Source organism: Gorilla gorilla, chromosome 3 (genome assembly GCF_029281585.2).
Source record: "Gorilla gorilla gorilla isolate KB3781 chromosome 3, NHGRI_mGorGor1-v2.1_pri, whole genome shotgun sequence".
NCBI classification, from domain to species: domain Eukaryota; kingdom Metazoa; phylum Chordata; class Mammalia; order Primates; family Hominidae; genus Gorilla; species Gorilla gorilla.
The window spans coordinates 118,783,728-118,802,987 of NC_073227.2; the positions used below are offsets into that span (position 1 = coordinate 118,783,728).

A 19,260-nucleotide genomic window follows, 5' to 3' on the forward strand; every position below is an offset into this window, starting at 1 on the left:
TTTATAAATTAAGGTGCTGATTTAGAGAAATGTGTAGTTTTCTGCCTGTTCAGTTAACACTGGACTCTTCAACTGTAAGAAATGATAAGCTATATTAAAGGGGCCACCACTATAAATGAGACTATATTAAAGTAAATCACAATTAAGGGGACTGAGCAGGTGCAGTGGCTCATGCCAGTAATCCCAGCATTCTGGGAGGCTGAGCAAGGTGGATCACTTGAGGTCCAGAGTTCAAGACAAGCCTGGCCAACATGGTGAAACCCCATCTTTACTAAAAAAAAAAAAAAAAATGCAATTCAGAGGATCCCAGCCAGGTGTGGTGGCTCACGCCTGTAATCCCAGCACTTTGGGAGGCCGAGGCAGGTGGATCACCTGAGGTCGGGAGTTTGAGACCAGCCTGGCCAACATGGTGAAACCCCATCTCTACTAAAAATAAAAAAATTAGCCAGGCACGGTGGTAGCCTCCTGTAATCCCAGCTACTCGGGAGGCTGAGGCAGGAGAATCGCTTGAATCCAGGAGGCAGAGGTTGCAGTGAGCCGAGATCACACCATTGCACTCCAGCCTGGGCAACAAGAGTGAAACTCCATCTAAAAAAAAAAAAAAGGATCCCACATTTTGGGGCATGGAGGCCGAAACTGATGAAATAGTGGCAACAGATGAGTATGACCAGGACCCAATCAGGCTACAGGAAAGCTGGCAAGGTGAGCTGAGCACTGGAGCACTGAGATGCCTCAAGCCAAGAAGACTGGCAGGTTGGCAGGTGGCAATCAGGGACAGAGCTCTCCTGGGGGCTCCCCAGGTTTCTGACTAGGTGAAGAATGAAGCATTTGGTTGTGTGTGTATGAGAGAGAGAGGGAGAGAGAGAGAGAGAGACACTGTGTGTGTGTGTGTGTGTGTGTGTGTGTATGTGTGTGTGGCAAAGGAGGGATCTGGCAGATAAGGCAGATGGAGTCTCAGGAAACTAGCTACAGCCACTGTGGTCCCATGTATCCACAAGAGAGAACCAGCTGCTTGTGAACTTATCTGTAAGACCAGGTACCCCTTGGTTCTCCTTGTTAGAATAAGTCACTCTAATTTTCAGGTTAAATAGCCTCCAAAAGCTTCTCCGAGACAGAGCTGCTCAGAAATGGGCTGCCCTGGGTGGGGCACACCGTGTACCCTTCTCAGGGATGTTTAAGAAAAGACACAGGAGGATGATGTGGCAGAAATGCTGGGGAAGAGAATCACACATTACATGACTATTGGGCTACTTCTTGGATATGCTTTTTTTTTTTTTTTTTTTTTAATGAGAATGTCCCTGGATGATGATGTGTCAACAAAAGTTGGGAATAATTGTGGTAACAGGAAATATTACACTACAACTGTTCTGTAGAAATCTCCATCCCCATCCTTCCTCAGCAAATGAAGGTGGGTGCTTTGGATCCTTTCTCTGTTCTTAGAAAGGGGAATGGATGCTTCGTATAGAGAGCTATGATTCAGACGCCCATCAGAGTGCCAGGCTCCATGCTGACAGGCACATTTGGCTACATTCAACAACCCTGTATAAGATACATAAACAGCACATGCCATTTTCTTCTCCTTTGAAAGGAGTCCCCAACACAAAGGCTTTCACTTTTCATTCTCTATTTTAACTTTAAATACCAATGAACCCCCTGGTGAAACCTCTCCTCTACAAACATTCACTCAGACAGTGATCACGCCAACCACACCACATCTAAAAATTACAAAGGAGAACTTTGTACCAGCTAAGGACAAAGAAGCTTTACCTTTTACTGTTTCTCCATATTTAGCAAAACCTACTGCTTAACAGATTTAATCTGGACAGGCCACAGTCACTGTGCTTTTGCCTGGTTTCTCCAAACCAACAGCCTGCACAGCTCCCCACTTACTATGTGCATTAAAACGGTGGGAAGGAATCACTTAGAAGAAAAAATATATATATATACCTACCTTAGTCCTAAAGACATCTTAGGAAATGGAATCCAAGTCTGTGATATATATGCACAAAACCTCCATGGATGGCATGGTGGGGCGGTGGGGGGGTGTTGTACTTATTAAGGAGGCACAACTGGGAATCAGGACTAGAGAGCTCTCTCAAAAGAAAATAATGACCTGGGCCCTACTTTGGCCAGTGCCTTTGGTACAGCTCACTGTCTTGCCTGTAGATAGGGTGACCTCCTGATGGAAGGTAAAGTTTTGGCTCTCAATCTGAGAGTAGAGAGTGGAATACTTACAAACTTGAGAAGGAAAGTGTTTTCCCGTAGCGCTCCAATGCACCCTGCAAATCCCAAAATGAACATCACTCCTCCCACCACAAGGAAGAGCCAAACTGGGTCAAAGCCGCCGAGATCGGTGATGGAAGAGATGTTGGACAGAACTCCCTGGGAGCAGAAAAGAACACACAACAAGGCACCGGGATGTGGGGTCAGTTTTCCAACATGTAAAGATTATCGCATTTGTCCTTTCCCCTCCCAAAGAAAACCTTCAGAGGGCATCTGATTATCAGGTATGTGATTAATACTTAAGAGAGGAAAGAAAGAGAGAGAGAAAGAGAAAGAGAAAGAAAGAGTGAGAAAGAAAGAGAAAGAGAGAGAAAGAGAAAAGAGAGAAACAAAAGGGAGGAAGGGAGGAAGCGAGGAAGGGAGGGAGGGGCGATGGAGGGAAGGAGGGAGGGAAACTGCTATCTTTCCAACGTCTAAACGTGTTCATATTTTTGGGAAAACTATATGTAGAAAAAAAAAAAAAAGAAAAGAAGAGCCCAAGAAACTGTCATTAGACCCTGTAAGGAGAAGACGTGGTGTTACCTTTGGTTTCAGTGTCTGCAAATATAAGGTCTTCAGTAAAAACAAACAAACAAAAAAAGACAGATGTATAAAACACACACACACCCCCTGACCCCCAGAGAGGGGGGAGGTCATCTTCTATAAGACCCAGTTCACGCAGAAGTTAGACAAATGCCTATTGCAAAGCCCTTGGCATTTCTCAGGAAATAGGGTCGAGCTAGAAGCTGAAAACTAACACAGCACCCAGTCCCGGCTACAAACACCTACAAGTTTTTTTTTTTCCCAAGAAAATATCGTACCTCAGGATCTACTCTTGAGCTCCATGGGAGACCTTTATTAGGCTGAGATCCCAAAAGCCTTGTGTGGTTTGCTCTGGTGGCTGTTCTGCGGCTTGCTGTTGGGGTATTTCTTACCCCCTTTGAGTTTAAATTTAAATGATTTACAAATCAAAGGTTACTTCCTCACTTTCAACTCTTATTCTTCTTCCACAAGAACACCAAAGGGACCTCGAGTAATTTCACTTTTCCACAAACAATGACATTTCTTTACTGAAATCCCCTCTTCCCTTATGTGTGATACCATATCAAATACCACCCAGAACCTATGTTACAAGATTATTTTGAAACTGTGGATGTGCATGGGCCTTAAACAGCCAATATCACCAATATTTTAATTTTATTGAAGTTGTTTGGTACTCTCAAATCAAAATACCTCCAGAGAATCACAGTATAGTTTGCTGTAAAGCCTTAATAATAAAAAAAAATTGTTTTCAAATCACTCCCAATAATCTGTAAGAACAGGAAGCAATCATCTGATTTTATACTTGAGGAAAATGGAACTCAGAGCAGTTTGGTGATGGGCTGAAGGTGACAGACGCCATCGCTTCTTTGAAACCAGTACACAGTGTCTATTTCAGTACCAAGCAGGGGCCACACACTTGCTTCCCAGTACTTCCCAGTCAGCACTAACCAACATCTGAACTTAGGAGTTTTAAGTTTTAATCCATTTAAAGGTTGTAGGTAGGAACATTTGGAGAAGCGTATTTCGTTTGTTCTATTTTTCTGTCTGTTTCTTCCTTTAGGGGGGTGTCAACTTACGAACAATAATAGGATATTAAGAACAGAATGTATATGGGGAATAAAGAACTCTTATAATGTAAAACTTAAACCTAATTTTAAAAAGTCTAAGGTTTAATGTCACAGACAAATGGTTGAAAGGCTATTAAAGCAGTTAGGATTGAGGTTGTATTCATTAAATTCTGAGGTGACATCAAAGAAGGCAACCACACCCTTCACAAGTCTGCACAGACCAAAGGTTTGATCCAATTTTGTTTCTTGGGTTTCCAAGCAGTGAACTACGAATATTTACTCCAGGGGGAAAAGGTTGAAGGAAAACAGAAATACTCAAACCAATTCTCCACCTATACAAATGATGCTGAGAAAAAACTTGCCAGAGAAGTCGGACAAAATCCAAGCAACAGGCTGGGTGGAGTGGCTCACACCTGTAATCCCAACACTTTGGGAGGCTGAAGTGGGAGGATCGCTTGAGGCCAGGAGTTTGAGACCAGCCTGGGCAGTATAGCGAGACCCTTTCTCTACAAAAATAAACTTAAAATAAAAAATCCAAGCAACAGTGCTAAAGGCCCAGGGTTGTTAGGAAACCAGCCTCTCCCCTGACAATGCCTTTAACCACAGATGTTAGTACCTGAAGTTTTCAGGTTATGGACCTTCTCAGCCACGGGAAGAGAGAGAAGACTTTGGGGATACATGAAGACATTCTTAAAAGACTTTAAGCTTAATTATGGGAGAAGAAGACACAGTTAACTTGGCACCAGAAAGAAGAGGTAGCAGTAGCAGAATTGACAGAGAGAAATGTCAGTTCCATCATAAAGAGGCATTTCTAATACTGAGAGACAGGACTAGCTGGATTTCCTAGGCCGAATAAGAATTCCTAAGCCTAGCTGGGAAAGGTGACCGCACCCACTTTTAAACAGGGGGCTTGTAACTACTCAGCTCACACCCAACCAATCAGGTAGTAAATAGGCTCACTAAAATACAAATTAGGCTAAAGCAGGAGGTAAAGAAATAGTCAAATCATATATCGCCTGAGAGCACACGGGGAGGGACAATGATCGAGATATAAACTCAGGCATTCAAGCAGGGAGTGGGCAACCCCTTTGGGTCCCCTCCCGTTGTATGGGAGCTCTGTTTTCACTCTATTAAATCTTGCAAACTGCACACTCTCTGGTCTGTGTTTGTTCTGGTTCGAACTGAGCTTTCACTTGCTGTCCACCACTGCTGATTGCTGTCATTGTAGACGCCACTACTGACTTCCACCCCTCCGGATCCGGCAGGGTATCCGCTGTGCTCCTGATCCAGCGAGGTGCCCACTGCCACTCCTAATCAGGCTAGAGGCTCGCCATTGTTCCTGCGCCGGCTAAGTGCCCGGGGTTCATCCTAATCGAGCTGAATAGAGCTATAACACTCACCGCATGGCCCAAGATTCCATTCCTTGGAATCCGTGAGGCCAAGAACCTCAGGTCAGAGAACAAGAGGCTTGCCGCCACCTTGGAAGCGGCCCACCACCATCTTGGGAGCTCTAAGAACAAGGACCCCCGGTAACAATACCACCAAGTCTGTTCAATGAACCAAAGAAGGCTGCCCTGAGAAATACGGGATTCCCCAACAGGGGAGCTGATGCTGTGAACCTTTGTCAACAGCATTCTAGGAAAGATTCCCAAAGTGGATGGGAAATTAGGCCTTAATGACCTTTAGGATTCCTTTCAACTTTAAGACCATTCTATGATTTCATCCATTTTTAATGGGCTTTTTAGTTGCAGCTCACAAGTCTGAACAAAGATGAGATTGCTCCCAAACCCTTGCCCATGATCCATGGTTGTACATAAAGAGCTCAGTGGGTAACAAAGATGATGATCTGAGCAACTCAGCAAAGCAAGCAACAAGCTAGCAAACATACTTATGCCCGAAATAGCAAAATAATCCCTCCCCCAAAGACAAAGAAGTATGATCCCAACTGTCAGGAGATTCCTAGATCATCTGCACTCTCTGGGTTTAATTTGGAGGATAAAAATTGGCTTCTCAGACAAACTCATTTTAATACTTACTCTCTCCAGCCTTCAGAGGCAGTTTTAATTGAGAGCCTTCAACTGTTTCCACGGAAACAACAATCATTGGGGGGCTGAGCTGGACTGCAGATTCTACTTATTTAATCCTAAATTCTGGCAAAGATAGAGCTGCAAACAGATACTACAGCGTGCTGGGGGGAACTAATCTCCCACAAAGCATAGGAAAGACTACCAAGAACTTTATTTTTAATGGATTCAGAATATACCCACGTAGTTATCAGTTGAAAACTAACTCAAATCTTTTTTTTCCTGGGTGAAAAGAATATATCCTTTATCTATTTATTTAAAATTATTTTAAAATTTTAAAAAACTGAAATGGACATAAAATTGTATGTATTGGCCGGGCTTGGTGGCTCACGCCTGTAATCCCAGCACTTTGGGAGGCCGAGGCAGGCAGATCACGAGGTCAGGAAATCGAGACCATCCTGGCCAACACGGTGAAACCCCCCGTCTCTACTAAAAATGCAAAAAATTAGCCGGGCGTGGCAGCACGCGCCTGTAGTTCCAGCAACTCGGGAGGCTGAGGCAGAAGAATGGCGTGAACCCGGGAGGTGGAGCTTGCAGTGAGCCGATATCGCACCACTGCACTCCAGCCTGGGTGACAAAGCAAGACTCCGCCTCAGAAAAAAAAAAAATTGTATGTATTGTACATGTCCATGTTTTGAGGTGCGTGTATATATAAATAGTGGAATGACTAAATCTGGCTAGTTAGCATGTGCATTACCTCACATAGTTATCATTTTTGTGGTGAGAACACTTTACATCCACTCAGCATTTTTCAAGAATATATTATTAACCATCATCACTACCTCAAATCTTGAAACACAAGAAGTGAATGTGGAAGTCAATGCCCAATGGCCAGTATTTTTCCCCTTGGGATTAGGGAAAATTAGGGATTACTTACCTAGCAGGAGAAAAAAACAGACTTATTCTTTCATCTGTGCACAATTTCCCAGCATTCACTGAAGAGCAGCAGTTTTATTGCTTTTGACTACACAGAGGGATTGGGAGGCCAAGGCGGACAGATCATGAGGTCAAGAAATCGAGACCATCCTGGCCAACACAGTGAAACCCAGTCTCAACTAAAAATACAAAAATGAGCTGCACGTGGTGGTACCTGCCTGTAATCCCAGCTACTCGAGAGGCTGAAGCAGGAGAATCGCTTGAACCCAGGAGGCAGAGGTTGCAGTGAGCTGAGATTGAGCCACTGCACTCCAGCCTGGTGACAGAGCAAGACTCTGTCTAAAAAAAAAAAAAAAGGGGGAACATAATCCTGACAACAGTGATTTGGATTACAAAAATGATAGGGAGTTGACTGTTCAGTCTTCTGTTGTCCTAAAGATGGGTTCTCTTTCTGGACTTTTTAATTTCATTCAGCTCAATTTGACAGATGAGTAAGAAGTGCTAGTATATGCCTGCTGCAGAGTAATTATAATTAAACCTTGTAGTTGACAAGAAGCTGTAAGAAAAAAAATCTAAGATTACAGTTAAGTCTGCCAAGCAATTTAAAACAGGCACCAGATTCACAGTAAATCCTTAGGAATGTGCAAGAACACTACCAGCAGACACCTAGTCTTCTGGGAACCTGAGGCCCCCGTCTCTTCTGGGAACAGCACCACCTCCTCCTTGTAAAGATGCCTTCGCCCCTCCTTTCACTCCATGACCCCTCAGAGCTGCCAAGATCTCATACAATCCTGCTGGCCTGGTGAGGGCTGAGAAGCCTGGATTCCCTTCCTAAAATGCCAGGATTTAGAACAGGCACCTTTCTCTAGTGGCTGAGACTCTAAAATGCCAAACTCCAGAGCCTTGTGAAGCCTGTCATATTTCTTACCACGTGGAGAAAGTCAGACTGCAGTGAGAAGCAGAAAACCAGCGCTCAGGAAGAAACAAAGAACAAGAGTAGGGAGGGAAAATTCAGACAGATTATAAATCCCCAGTCCAGTGGTTCCTGAGGCCTGCCCTAGAGCTCTATGTATCATTCCAGGAGCCTTAGATACACTCCCTTGATTGCTTATGCTGGTTCTCTTTGGGTCTTCATTTGCATCTGCGAAGTCCTGCACAACACAAAAGCTTTGAATACACTATGCTTCAGTCCTCCATGCATGTAAACGCACACACAGACATGCACATAGACAGACAGACACACGCACGTGGTCGAAGTTGGGAAAAATGTGGGTATAGAGAGCACAGGGATGTGCCAGGTTTTAAATGGTCATTTTCCCCAGCTGGCTGATATTTCAAGTCAACGTAGTAATTAAGCTGGTGTAAACAGTCTCATTCATGTTAACTCACTATGAATTCAGCATCATCAATGAAATGAGCAGTTCTGTGGAACTTTTATGGAACTTTTAGGTGATTTGTCTATGTTACTGACAAATAATGCATAACATGGTTTAACCTCCAATTCTGCATGTAAACTTGAATGTTCAGCCCTTGAGTTTAAATACCAACTTTTAAAACCTCAAACACGGAAAAAAATCAATACATTGGGAGGCCGAGGTAGGGGGATTGCCTGAAGCCAGAAGTTTGAGACCAGCCTGGGCAATAAAACAAGACCCCATCTCTAGAAAAAATTTAAGCGTAAGTCAGGTACACTGGTGTGTGCCTGTAGTCCTAGCTACTTGGGAGGCTGAGGCAGAAAGATCACTTGAGCCCACGAGTTGGAGGCTGCAGTGAGCCATGATCACGTCACTGCACTCCAGCCTGGGCAACAGAGTGAAATCACATCTCAAAAAGTAATAAAACATAAATAAGTAAATAAATACAAAATGTTATTTGACTACTCTCTTCTGTACCTGTTTATGCCAGAAGTGCACACACAGAGCTTGGCATCTATATTCCATAGGAAGTTCTCATCCTTCTCCTACCTGAATCCTACAAGCATAGCAAGCCCTGGGGACTAAAGATGTCAAGGGTACTAGACTTTGCAGATAACATCAGAAAATATCCCATGAAGCTGAACCTGACTGGAACAAGGATAAATGAGTGAGAAGCAGAGTAACGGGCCACACACAGTTATTTCCATCCGTTTTAGTTGACATATGAAAGTGAGATTCTGAGCAGTAGTAGCAGAAACAGAAAGATTCAGAATGAGAGAGAGCCAGAGACCAAGACTGCAGGTGATGAGAAAAACATATTCAAGATTATCGATTCAGAATGCTATGTGGGAAGAATTCCTCTACATATATCTTATTAATACATTAAAATTTTATTAGTAAGAACTGATATAAATGAATATATTCATAAGAATTCTTCGTATGCAGACTATATGCTATGTCAATATTCTTCTTAGGATCCTTAATCTTCTCTTCTCCTGCCTCTGAAGTCTACAGCTGTTGTTGCAGCAGGCAGCAGAGGCAAAAAACAAATTGACCATAACATAAAGTGCTGCTATAAAGACAAAATGAATAGCAGTCAATTTAAAAAGTTGAAAGAAAAAAATATATTCAACAAATTGGCCATTCTGCAAATTAGCTTTTGGACAACTAACTCTGGCATATCCACTTGAAGCCTTTAAGAGATGATTCTGCAATAGGAGATTTCCATTATCCACTAGGTACCAGACAGCATCTCTCATAACTTAGCAAAGAGACCAGTATATGTCTAAGAAAAAATAAGACACATTAGTGGTCCATGTCTGAGGCAATAGGATTATAACAGAAGTTTAGAGAGCCAACAAGCAACAATGTATCCATTTGCACCCATCGTGGTACATGGGAGACTCTGATATTCCAGCCACTTAGACTAGCCTGCTCTAGAGTGGGGCAGAGAGAGCATTCCAGAATCAACCTCCTCCTGAACAAACCATCCTGAACTGTATGTACTTAAGCCAATGAGGCTCACCTCCAGTATCCCCTGGGATCCAAGTAAATCCAAAACTCAGAAAGTGGGTAGCCTGGACAATGGGGGAGACAGACAAACAGACAGACACTAATACAGACTAGCTTGTCTTGAATCCCAATCCTAAACCAAATTGAGGCTTAGGCAGATGAAGTAACCTGCCTAAGATCGCACTTACTACCTGTGTCATCTTAGGCAGATTACCTCATCTGCCTAAGCCTCAATTTCTGTATCTGTGAAAATGGTACTCTACGTCCTAAGGTTATTATGAGGATGATGGAAACAATCCAAGTAAATCCAAACACGATGTGAAGTGCTTCGAATATAATAAGAATTAAATAAAAGTATATTGCCATCATCACTGTTATCACTATTATATTAATAATATAATTATTAGAACAAGAAGAAGACACCAGACACCGTAGAGGCACCCAGGAGGAGTGTCTAACCCAACTGCACTGGAGAAGAAACTGTTTTGCTCTGGGTACTTGCCCTGCCTGACCCCCTCTAAGGAAAGCCATGGCCACAGTTGATGATCATGCCTAACAGAGGTGACAGTCACTAACTTGTTAATAAGATCTTCTTTTGGGGGGAACTGGAAATAATCTAAGACATGGAGAGAAAAGGCAGAAGAGGGAGGCCATGAGGAAGCTGAAGCCAGGAGTAGGCAGAAGCCATGAGTGGTGGAAGCTTAGGGTACTGAGAAGTGGTGCAGCAGAGAAGAGAGCAGGGAGGAGTCAGTGACTGCGGTAAGACAGCAGTGGTGTTGCCACGATGGTGGCACATGGAAACAGGAGCAAGGATACCTCTGTTGCTGGGGTGCTGACTGGCACACTGGTTGTCAGTCACCACTCTGGAGTGACCTTCCAGTGGCTGAACTATGTTCTATCCCCGTTAGATCTGGCTGTTCAGTGGTTTGATGAACACAGTATGTCTCAGTAAGAATGTGAAAAACCAGCCAACCGGCCAGGCGCAGTGGCTCATGCCTGTAATCCCAGCACTCTGGGAGGCCGAGCCGGGTGGATCAAGAGGTCAGGAGATCGAGACCATCCTGGCTAACGTGGTGAAATCCTGTCTCTACTAAAAATACAAAAAATTAGCCAGGTGTGGTGGTGGGCGTAGTCCCAGCTACTCGGGAGGCTGAGGCAGGAGAATGGCATGAACCCGGGATGTGGACCTTGCACACGCCAGTGAGCTGAGACTGCGAAACTGCACTACAGCCTGGGAGACAGAGAGAGCCTCCGTCTCAAAAAAAAAAAAAAAAAAGACAAACCAGCCAACCTTCCCTCTCCTCATTAGTGCCTTATTCATTCAGCTGTCTCTGGAATTTAAGCAGCTTCTTCCCCATGCTTCTGCAATAAAGGAATATGCTCTGAGTAACTATTTCTTCTTGAAAGAGGTTTCTATGCACATGCAGAAACGAAAAGGCAAACAAACTCCAGAAGGGTTCCACACCAATAAACTTCAGGAGTGTCTGTGTTTTTTTTTTCATCACCAACACAGAGGAGCCTCTGTGTGCCACCTGGCAAGCTTCTTCTCGCAACCCACACAGAAAAGAAATACACAAATAGCATTAATAAACCCCAAGGTCTGGGACTCTTCTGCTTTTGCATATACAAGCACATTCCTTCCAACTGCTGGATAAGAAAGAGAGAGAGACAGGCCTATGAAATGTGTACCCAAAGCTGGGCCAGATGGACCCCTTTGAGATTTATGAGACTAGCTCTTGATTCACCAACCCCTCCATAAACCAGATCCTACTGACAACAGTTTTCCTAGAGTAAGAGATAGAGAAGGATTTCCCTAGTGAGAAAGGGTAACAAGGAATGACATTTCAAAGAAAATACAGCTACTCAGCGAGGGGTGATCCTGGAGAGTTAGAAATGTGGTTCTAAACAGTATACACAGTAAGAACAAATAGAGACCACAGGGCCACAGAGGAACCTGCCCCTATAAAAACTTGTCAAAGATGCTCCGCCACTCTGTAAAACTCCAAACATCCATCTATCTAAGGAACTGCTGCAGAGGCCAGAGTGACGACTAGGAATGAGAAGAAAGCTTGTCAGGCCCTGAACAGTCCAGGGAGATGTAAGGGAGCAAGAGCAGCTTAGTTCATGCCTGGCAAAGAGATACAAGGATAAAAGACGACTAGCTGCTTCAAAGGTGCATGGCTCCTTCCCATTTTTTCTTGTCAAAAAAGGTCATCAGTGAAACTCAAGTAACCCTTTTTTTGCAGATTAAAAAGTGGCCATGACCTGCCTTTGAGGAGAAGAGGAGGAGGAGGGGTAGTCATCTTTTAGGTCTCCATACAATCCTGCAATCAAGTAGCTGCTGGGGAGGCCAGCGGTACCAAGTTCCATCAGGTGGCACTGCTCACAGGCAGGGAAACTACCATCTCTACACACTCTGGTGAGAGCCACTGCCCCATCAGCGTGGAAACAGCCACATGCAAAAGTGCAGCCTTTCAGAAATCACCCATGTTCTCAGCCATTCCCAGATATTTTCATTTACATTCAGAAGACAGGAGACATACCTAGAAACATTCCAGCCTAGGTGTAAACTTTAAGCTGAAAGATTTAATAGAGGTTCTGGTATGGACTAAATGTTCGTGACTCCCCCAAATTCACATTCTGATACCCTAAGCCCCTGTGTGGTAGTATTTTGAGGTGGGGCCTTTGGGAAGTAATTAGGTTTGGAAGATGTCATGAGGGTGGGACCCCCATGATGGGATTAGTGTCTTTATAAGAAAAGGAAGAGGCTGGGCACAGTGGCTCACACCTGTAATCCCAGCACTTTGGGAGACTGAGGCGGGCAGATCATGAGGTCAGGAGTTCGAGACCAGCCTGGCCAACACATTGAAACCCCGTCTCTACTAAAAATTCAAAAATCAGCCAGGCGTGCGCCTTGTAGTCCCAGCTACTCGGAAGGCTGAGCAGGAGAACTGCTTGAACCCAGGAGGCGGAGGTTGCAGTGAGCCGAGATCGTGCCACTGCACTCCAGCTTGGGCGACACAGAGAGACTCCATCTCAAAAAAAAAAAAAAGAAAAGAAAAGGAGGAGACCAGGGCCCTCCCTCTCTCACTCTGCCATGCCAGCACACAGCAAAAAGGCGGCTGCAAACCGAGGGCCCTCGCCGGGAACTGAATCTGTCACCACCTTGATCTTGGACTTCCCAGCCTGGCGAACTGTGAGAGAGAAATGTTTGTTATTTAAGCCACCCAGTCTATAGTATTTTGTTACAGCAGCCTGAGCTAAAACAGGCTCTGATCATGGTGCCCCTAAACTCAAGTGGAAAAAGGTGAAGTCTGGACTAGCGGCAGGTGATCCTCTTTTCTGGGACCTCAAAAATATGAGACTCGTTCATTTATTGAGCAAATACTTTCATGAGGATCACCTGTGAGTTGCCAGGTATTATGTTAGTCAAGGGTATTTCTAGCAAAACATAGTGACACCCTCAGGAGCTGAGTCTAGAGGGGAGAGGGTTAAGAACAGAGTGCATGGAGCAGAGGCACAAGCAGTGGGTGTTATGGGGGTGCATGGGGAGGGGCAGAAGGTCCTATCAGTAAGAGTGCAGACAAAGTGACAGGATCTGGCCCAGTGGGGCCTCTATGTGACAAGCGGTGAGAAGAGATGAAGAGGCTGGTTGGGCGAGGCTGGGTTTGTATCTGAAGGCATTTGGAGCAGAGGAAGCTCCAGGCCATTTCTGAACTTAGAAGCCCGCTCAGGTGGCAGTCAGGTGCTGTGAAAGCAGCTAGCAGGCTCTGGGGTGATCCAGGTGAGATCTGCTGAAGGCCTGAATAAAAGCAGCACCAAAAGAACTACTCTTCTCAGCAGTGACTCCAGCCAGGCACTGGGCTACCTGGACTACTTCACCCTCACCAGAAACCAGCCAGGCAGGCACTCTTACCCATGTGAGGAGACAGACACAGAGAGGAACTAACATGCCCAGGTAGCCCAGGTCAGGAAGTGACAGAGCAGGGTTCTGAGCCTGGGCCGCCTGACCCAAGAGCAGGGTTCACACCACTCCCTGTGATCTACTGCTGGAAGCTGGGGTAGCAGCGGGCAGGAGGATTCTTATTTCCAACGTAACATCATACATATGTTTCTAAAATTTTAAGAAAAATATACACAATATGATGTTATAACATTCTTGCCTCTGATTTCACTGATCACTATCTGAAAACCAAAGTGAGTAGGAGACAAGACCTCCCCACCACACCCCACCTCCACCACCGCCGACAAAGGACATCTTTCTTTTGTACGCCTCGGTGAAATCTGGCAGGGACAAAAGGGGTCAGAGGAGGACTGAGAGGCAAGGTTTCTCTGGAGAAAGCAGTTGCTGTGCTGTGACACCACTGCCCAGGGCCTGGGAGTGGGGTGTGGATAGCCTCTTTCTCACCCTAAACCTCAGGAGGAGTTCCAAGGGCACCTCCCGGGAGCTCTGAAGTGGTTCTCTGCACTTGACCCGCACAGCCATTAGGGCCCGACTCTGCCTAGGAAGGGCCTGTGGGCTGCCTCCTGCCCTTGCAACCTAGAGAGAGAAGGGCCGGCCGGCTGCTCTGGTATCAGAAGTAGGTGAGGACAGGCATGGGCTGTTCTGGGGGGACTGACCTCGCTCCCAGATGAGTATGTCCTGGAGAAAACACGGGGACAGCACGGAAGAGGTGGCCTGAGGTCATCCTGGACGCTGTCAGATAGGGCTGCCTGCAGGCGTGCGAAGAAGTGACGTCAGAGGGCAGAGCTCAGAGGTGCACTGGCTGAGGAAGGTGGCCAGGTATGAGCAGGGCTGCCAGGCGGTCACCTGGAATTGAGATGGCTACCAAGCTCAAGGAAATCACTAGGCACAGGGACTCAGCAGGGGAGCTTCACAAAGACCAGGATATTCTTCTCTTTAACTTCCACCAGGCCCAGAGAGCACAGCCCACCCCAGCTTCTGCCCGGGCAGGCGGTGGGCAGAGGCATCTGGGGAGGGCCAGGGGCCATGTTCCCTTCCCTCCTCAGGGGCCAAGGCTCATGGGTTTGGCAGGGAGAACATTTTAATGCAAAGTTAGGTTTGGAGTTTTATTATCCAGCCCTGTCTAATCACTGGGCCTGGATCTGTGCCTCAAAGTGAGAGAAGGACTGTGATATCTGAGAGTGAACAACAAAGTCATTGAATTTTTGACCCAACTAAATTTTCATCCCTAAGAAACCCCACTGAATACAGTTTAAAGGGGAATACATAGAGAAACATTAAATTTTCTTCCCATATACTTCATGTGTGTGTGAAACATTACTGATTAGAGCACATCAGATCACATAGCTTCCAGGTACTGACCACGAGCTGTTTGGTTTCCAGCTCTTCTTTTTTTTTTTTTTTTTTTTGAGATGGAGTCTCACTCTGCTGCCCAGGCTGGAGTGCAGTGGCGTGATCTGGGCTCACTGCAAGCTCCGCCTCCCGGGTTCATACCATTCTCCTGCCTCAGCCTCCCAAGTAGCTGGGACTACAGGCGCCTGCCACCATGCCTGGCTGATTTTTTGTATTTTTAGTAGAGATGGGGTTTCACCGTGTTAGCCAGGATGGTTTCGACCTCCTGACCTCGTGATCTGCTCGCCTCGGCCTCCCAAAGTGCTGGGATTACAGGTGTGAGCCACCGCGCCCGGCTGGTTTCCAGCTCTTTAGATACAACAGAGAACTTGAGGGAATCATTGGGATAATTGAGGAAAAGAATCACAATCTACTTTCAGTCGATAAAACCAAGTCTTCATAGAAGTATTTTCAGCATCTCGGTAATGTCTCCTTAAAGAAGTTTCAATGTTAAGAAATCTATTTTTTTCTGCTCAAGTCATCTGAGTAACCATTTTCCTCTATTGCCTCCCTCAGGCAACAGAAACTGGCCTGTACTGCTATGACATTCCTGAATCAATGAATCTCACTGAATTTTCCTTCCTCGGCAAATAGGGAAAGGTTTTCCAAGGTGAGTCTCCTGTATAATTGTGACAGGAAGAACTGGAGTGTTCTGCATTGAGACCTAAAATCACAGACAGTGGGCTGGGAAAAACCCTCCAGGAAAAAGAAACATCATCTACAGCAAAGCCAAGGAGAAAAGCAATATGGGGGCTAGAGCTCCTCCAATTCCCCCTTCTCCCTACTGGGATCAGCACTGGGCACCAGTTCTTTCCTTCCAACCACCCCTAGAGAACCCAGCCTAGTGAGTGCAATGGAGGATGATAGGGGACTGGCCAGAGGACTGGGAGGGAAAGGACCAGACTTCCAGCTTGACATCTCTGTGCCTCGGTTTCCCCACCTATGAAATAGAATGTCATTCTCTTAAAGTTAACTTGAGGGGATCCAGAAGTCAGGGAAGTGCAAATGCAACTCCTTTATAAAAAGTGGTATTTTTTTCCTGTGTAGCATTTTACAATGTGTAAAGCTCTTTTTGCATGTTCTCATTGGCTTAGTCACAAACAGCTTCTGGGCATCCATTGTGTAGGAGGCATTGTGCTAGGAACTGAGAATAAAGGGCAAAGACAGGCTCCTGTCCTCAAGGAGTTTCCAGGCCAGACAAGCCAGGAGTAGGTATCCACTCTGCTTAGTGGGCTAGGTGCTGTATTAGGGAGGCAGGGGCAGAATGGGAACATTCAATTCACACTAAGGACCAGGGAAAGGCATTTTCCCTCCTCTGAAAAGCTGAGTCCTCCCTCGCCCCAATACCTTTATTTCTAATTGTGAGTGATCACTCTCCCTCTTGCTCCCACTTAAGAACTAAGTAATAAGCATAAGAGTTGAGCAAAATGGAAAAGGAATGGCATCCCTAATTTTTCCATGAAATGAGATAATCATATATGGATTTCCACTTTTACGACAGAAGTAATTTTTTTCTTTTCTGATATAGACAATATATATATTTTGTTTCTAACCCCGTATTATTCTCAAATCAGACTTCAGAAACCACATGTATTTACCTCCTTTTATTTTGTAAGAATAGCTAATATAGTATGCTTACTGGAGATGTGAGGCAAGTACTGACTTCTATAACTCCATGATATAGCCAGTGTTTTAAAGAATGCTGTCACTGCTCATTTGCTCATTCATTCTTTCATAAGCAATACCTCTTGAATACTTGCTATGTGCCATCTAACGTTCTAGGTACTAGAGTGTAGTAATAGATAAAAAGTCCAGGCAATAAACTTGTTAGCGTCTAAGTGATGAGTTGCATGAGAAGGAAAAACACAAGGAAGGGGAAGAAAGGGCTAGGTCAAAGGTGACATTTGAGAAGAAACCAGGAAGTAGAAGGTAGCACTCATGTGGTTTTCTGGGGAAGAGCATGCCAGGCAGGGGCAAGTGCAAAGGCCCTGGGGTTGTGGGGGTATGTTTGGGATGTGGGAGGAATAGTAAGTTGATAAGTAGGACCATAGGACACAGTGAGGAAGCACACAGTATGAAAGCAAACGTCACACAGGCCATGGGCACCATATATGGCTTTGAGTGAGAAGATAAGCTCACTGGAGGGCTAGAAGCAGAGAAGTAAAAGGATCTGTCTTACATTTCCAAAGGATCACTCCAGCTGCTGCACGGAGACAGCCCTAGGGTGAGGGTCAGGGTGCAAGAGCAGAGGCAGGGAGATAATTGGAAGGCTTCTGCACAAATGCAGGCAAGTTGTGGCCACTTAGACCAGGGTATAACAGCGGAGGTGGTGGAAGAAATCGGATTTTCAATATAGTTTCAAAGTAGAGCTGATAGTATTTGCTGATGGGCTGAATATGGTATGAGGAGAAAAGAAAGCAGAGTGTCAGGAATGAGCAAGTAGAAGAGTGGAGTTGTTTCTTTACCGCAATTAGGAAGAGCAGGTTGGGAGGGCATGAGAATCAGGTGTGTTGTTTTGAATGTGTTAAGTTTCAGAAGCCTACCAGGCATTTCAGTGTGGATGCTGGGTAGGCTACTGGCTATGCAAGTCTAGAATTCAGATGAGATTGGAAGCAAAAATATTAATTTGGAAGTCATCAGTGACAGATGGCATGTAAAGCCCCAAGTCTAGATGAGATTTCTTAAGATGAGTCAAAGCTCAGACTGAGCCTTGGGCACTCCAAAATTTAGAGGTCAGGGAAATGAGGTGGAACTAGCAAACACATGTGAGAAGGCACCACCTGTGAGGTATGGAAACCAGGAGAGTGTGATATCCTGGAAGCCAAGTGAGGAAAATGTTTCTCGAATTGAGGAGTGATGTATTATGCCTTAGTCCTGGCTTTGCTGATAAAGGTTCCCAAGTACCTGGATGAGAAAATGATGTGCTTCAGGACCCAGCATGGGTTCAATAAGAAAGTGCTAGGTTCAGTTAAGTGCCTAGGCCAGTTAACCAGTGAAAAAGTGAAAGATACCATCTATCTACAAAGACAAGATGCAGAAATATAGTCTGATGTAATGACAAGTAGATGGAGGAGAAACTCCTTGACTGATGACACCCAAGGGCACACATAAGTGAATGAGTGTCAACCCCAAAGGAAATTTCTAGTGACATGTCATTGGGCTCTGTCCTTGGCCTGCTCAACAGCATATCACTGGCTTTTATCAATGATAACTAAACTTGACTGCAGTCACAACAATCTAGTAGGCTTGTTAAAATAGAGCATCGCAGTGTCTATCCTGGACCTACTGAATCAGAATTTTCCCAGGTGGCATGGTGGGGCAAAAGGACACTCTGCCTTAGCAGAAGGAATAGAGGGAGGAGGTTGATCATAATGTACAGCTGAAATCAAGCTGGGCAGAATGGGGAAGATGCTAGATGGAGGCTCTGGAGTGATCTCAGCAGGTGGACAGGTGGGCTGAAATATCACTGTGTCATTGTGGAATCCTGCAACTGCCTATGAAAATCAGCCATAGGTGAGGTGGATGGGGTAACCAGTTGGGTCTGCAACCTACTTGGGACTCTCAGTGAGCTGCAGACACCGTGATCTACAGTGGATCCCAAGCTAGATTGATGAGGGGAGAAAGGACGCAATCCAGCCACACTCTCTACAGCCCCTAAAGCTTCCTCTCCATGGTGCAGAAAACACACCAGAGCAGGGCCAGATGAGCACCAACAAAATGGACAAGGGGCTCCAGCCCACATCCTGTGAGGACCACCTAGAGAGAAGCAGATGTTTAGCCTGGAAACTCAGAAGGAACCAGGCCCTCACCCTGACATACCTCCCGGGTTAACATGTGGAAAGACTTATTCCGTGGGATCCAACAGGGTAGATCCAGAATCAATGAGTGAAAACTAGTGGGACATGATTCTAATTTGGTGGAACGAAAGTCTTTCCAACAGGAAGAGCAACCTAAAGAGACAGAAATGCTGAGCACTTTGCTGTGGGAACCATTAAACATATATACACCCCTAAGTAGCATTTATTGCAATGTATTATTTTAGGTATATGCACACACCCTTCCTACAACTGGATAAACTCCATGAAGACTGAAACTAGGTCACTTCATCCACATTTCCCTAGAATTCAGCACAAGCCCTGCCTATG

The 19,260-nt window shown here is 45.2% G+C and overlaps 1 protein-coding gene across 2 annotated transcripts in view; it reads right to left on the reverse strand.

Annotated features, from left to right (window-relative positions):
• TSPAN5 (tetraspanin 5) overlaps positions 1-19,260 on the reverse strand; it is a 181,134-nt gene that overhangs the window by 13,887 nt on the left and 147,987 nt on the right. Inside the window, exon 3 of one of the 2 annotated variants that reach the window (XM_004039146.5) lies at positions 2,236-2,382. The exons of the other annotated variant lie outside the window; for it this stretch is intronic. Within the exon in view, the coding sequence (XP_004039194.2) occupies positions 2,236-2,382 (147 nt within the window). The remainder of the gene's footprint in view (positions 1-2,235; positions 2,383-19,260) is intronic. 2 annotated transcript variants of the gene reach the window in all.